Genomic DNA, 3,784 nt, shown 5'->3' with positions numbered 1-3,784 from the left:
GACTCACTACCACTGTGTATGGTCCTACAGTTACACTCACTACCACTGTGTATGGTCCTACAGTACACACACTACCACTGTGTATGGTCCTACAGTACACTCACTACCACTGTGTATGGTCCTACAGTACACTCACTACCACTGTGTATGGTCCTACAGTACACACACTACCACTGTGTATGGTCCTACAGTTGACTCACTACCACTGTGTATGGTCCTACAGTACACTCACTACCACTGTCTATGGTCCTACAGTACACACACTACCACTGTGTATGGTCCTACAGTACACACCCTACCACTGTGTATGGTCCTACAGTTGACTCACTACCACTGTGTATGGTCCTACAGTACACTCACTACCACTGTGTATGGTCCTACAGTACACACACTACCACAGTGTATGGTCCTACAGTACACTCACTACCACTGTGTATGGTCCTACAGTACACACACTACCACTGTGTATGGTCCTACAGTACACTCACTACCACTGTGTATGGTCCTACAGTTGACTCACTACCACTGTGTATGGTCCTACAGTACACTCACTACCACTGTGTATGGTCCTACAGTTGACTCACTACCACTGTGTATGGTCCTACAGTACACTCACTACCACTGTGTATGGTCCTACAGTACACACACTACCACTGTGTATAGTCCTACAGTTGACTCACTACCACTGTGTATGGTCCTACAGTTGACTCACTACCACTGTGTATGGTCCTACAGTACACTCACTACCACTGTGTATGGTCCTACAGTTGATTCACTACCACTGTGTATGGTCCTACAGTACACTCACTACCACTGTGTATGGTCCTACAGTACACACACTACCACTGTGTATGGTCCTACAGTACACACACTACCACTGTGTATGGTCCTACAGTTGATTCACTACCACTGTGTATGGTCCTACAGTACACACACTACCACTGTGTATGGTCCTATAGTTGACTCACTACCACTGTGTATGGTCCTACAGTTGACTCACTACCACTGTGTATGGTCCTACAGTACACTCACTACCACTGTGTATGGTCCTACAGTTGATTCACTACCACTGTGTATGGTCCTACAGTACACACACTACCACTGTGTATGGTCCAACAGTACACACACTACCACTGTGTATGGTCCTACAGTACACACACTACCACTGTGTATGGTCCTACAGTACACTCACTACCACTGTGTATGGTCCTACAGTACACACACTACCACTGTGTATGGTCCTACAGTACACACACTACCACTTTGTATGGTCCTACAGTACACACACTACCACTGTGTATGGTCCTACAGTACACACACTACCACTGTGTATGGTCCTACAGTACACACACTACCACTGTGTATGGTCCTACAGTAGTACAATGAGTACTTGCTCAGAGGACAGTTTGCATAACATTGATTAGTGTTGACCTATTCCGGTGCTATCTTGAACAGGAAATGTGATATCTGTTTGTGTACAGTTTACATAATTCTGTGTTAAGATATCGAATCGCTAAGTGCATGCATTATCGACTGGCGTAAGTGTTTAGGAGACCCGGGACGCGCCGGCCCATTACCCTTGTGTTGGGTAGAGCTGAACACGAGGGTACCTGGAGAGGTTACCTCACCTTCAGATGGTTTCGGGGCTTAGTGTGCCCGCGGCCCGGTCCACCGTGTGGGCAGGACGACCCCAGGCGACAACATTAGTATATTGTAGTGGAAGAGATTATATCTCCTGGTTGTCGTCTGTGTCGTGGTGTGTCCATATCTTGCTGTGTCGTGTTCATATCTTGCTGTGTCGTGTCTGTATCTTGCTGTGTCGTGTCTATATCTTGCTGTGTCGTGTCCATATCTTGCTGTGTCGTGTCCATATCTTGCTGTGTCGTGTCCATATCTTGCTGTGTCGTGTCCATATCTTGCTGTGTCGTGTCTGTATCTTGCTGTTTCGTGTCTGTATCTTGCTGTGTCGTGTCCATATCTTGCTGTGTCGTGTCCATATCTTGCTGTGTCGTGTCCATATCTTGCTGTGTCGTGTCCATATCTTGCTGTGTCGTGTCCATATCTTGCTGTGTCGTGTCCGTATCTTGCTGTGTCGTGTCTGTATCTTGCTGTGTCGTGTCTGTATCTTGCTGTGTCGTGTCTGTATCTTGCTGTGTCGTGTCTGTATCTTGCTGTGTCGTGTCCATATCTTGCTGTGTCGTGTCCATATCTTGCTGTGTCGTGTCCATATCTTGCTGTGTCGTGTCCATATCTTGCTGTGTCGTGTCCATATCTTGCTGTGTCGTGTCCATATCTTGCTGTGTCGTGTCCATATCTTGCTGTGTCGTGTCCATATCTTGCTGTGTCGTGTCCATATCTTGCTGTGTCGTGTCCATATCTTGCTGTGTCGTGTCCATATCTTGCTGTGTCGTGTCCATATCTTGCTGTGTCGTGTCCATATCTTGCTGTGTCGTGTCCATATCTTGCTGTGTCGTGTCCATATCTTGCTGTGTCGTGTCTATATCTTGCTGTGTCGTGTCTATATCTTGCTGTGTCGTGTCCATATCTTGCTGTGTCGTGTCCATATCTTGCTGTGTCGTGTCCATATCTTGCTGTGTCGTGTCCATATCTTGCTGTGTCGTGTCCATATCTTGATGTGTCGTGTCCATATCTTGCTGTGCCGTGTCCATATCTTGCTGTGCCGTGTCCATATCTTGCTGTGCCGTGTCCATATCTTGCTGTGCCGTGTCCATATCTTGCTGTGTCGTGTCCATATCTTGCTGTGTCGTGTCCATATCTTGCTGTGTCGTGTCCATATCTTGCTGTGTCGTGTCCATATCTTGCTGTGTCGTGTCCATATCTTGCTGTGTCGTGTCCATATCTTGCTGTGTCGTGTCTATATCTTGCTGTGTCGTGTCTATATCTTGCTGTGTCGTTTACATATCGTGCTGTGCCGTGTCCATATCTTGCTGTGCCGTGTCCATATCTTGCTGTGTCGTGTCCATATCTTGCTGTGTCGTGTCCATATCTTGCTGTGTCGTGTCCATATCTTGCTGTGTCGTGTCCATATTGCTGTGTCGTGTCCATATCTTGCTGTGTCGTGTCTATATCTTGCTGTGTCGTGTCCATATCTTGCTGTGTCGTGTCTATATCTTGCTGTGTCGTGTCTATATCTTGCTGTGTCGTGTCCATATCTTGCTGTGTCGTGTCCATATCTTGCTGTGTCGTGTCCATATCTTGCTGTGTCGTGTCCATATCTTGCTGTGTCGTGTCCATATCTTGCTGTGTCGTGTCCATATCTTGCTGTGTCGTGTCTATATCTTGCTGTGGCGTGTCCATATCTTGCTGTGTCGTGTCCATATCTTGCTGTGTCGTGTCCATATTGCTGTGTCGTGTCCATATCTTGCTGTGTCGTGTCTATATCTTGCTGTGTCGTGTCCATATCTTGCTGTGTCGTGTCCATATCTTGCTGTGTCGTGTCCATATTGCTGTGTCGTGTCCATATCTTGCTGTGTCGTGTCTATATCTTGCTGTGTCGTGTCCATATCTTGCTGTGTCGTGTCCATATCTTGCTGTGTCGTGTCCATATCTTGCTGTGTCGTGTCCATATCTTGCTGTGTCGTGTCCATATCTTGCTGTGTCGTGTCCATATCTTGCTGTGTCGTGTCCATATTGATGTGTCGTGGTGTGTCCATATCTTGCTGTGTCGTGTCCATATCTTGCTGTGTCGTGTCCATATTGCTGTGTCGTGTCCATATCTTGCTGTGTCGTGTCTATATCTTGCTGTGTCGTGTCCATATCTTGC

General features: G+C 47.1%; 1 protein-coding gene across 1 annotated transcript; it reads right to left on the bottom strand.

Moving 5' to 3' along the window:
• Positions 1 to 1,703: 1,703 nt before the first annotated feature.
• Positions 1,704 to 3,360, bottom strand: LOC138350582 (tropomyosin-like). The gene is made up of 2 exons (XM_069301604.1): positions 2,992 to 3,360; positions 1,704 to 2,906 (listed from the first exon to the last, which is right to left on the bottom strand). Exons 1-2 carry the CDS (start codon positions 3,358 to 3,360, stop codon positions 1,704 to 1,706), a joined length of 1,572 nt encoding a protein of 523 aa, XP_069157705.1.
• Between the last annotated feature and the right edge of the window lie 424 nt (positions 3,361 to 3,784).

This window comes from Procambarus clarkii, chromosome 46 (assembly GCF_040958095.1).
Source record: "Procambarus clarkii isolate CNS0578487 chromosome 46, FALCON_Pclarkii_2.0, whole genome shotgun sequence".
Classification (NCBI taxonomy): Eukaryota; Metazoa; Arthropoda; class Malacostraca; order Decapoda; family Cambaridae; genus Procambarus; species Procambarus clarkii.
Note: the sequence above shows the minus strand (reverse complement) of the source record. Positions and strands in the feature narration are given on the sequence as shown.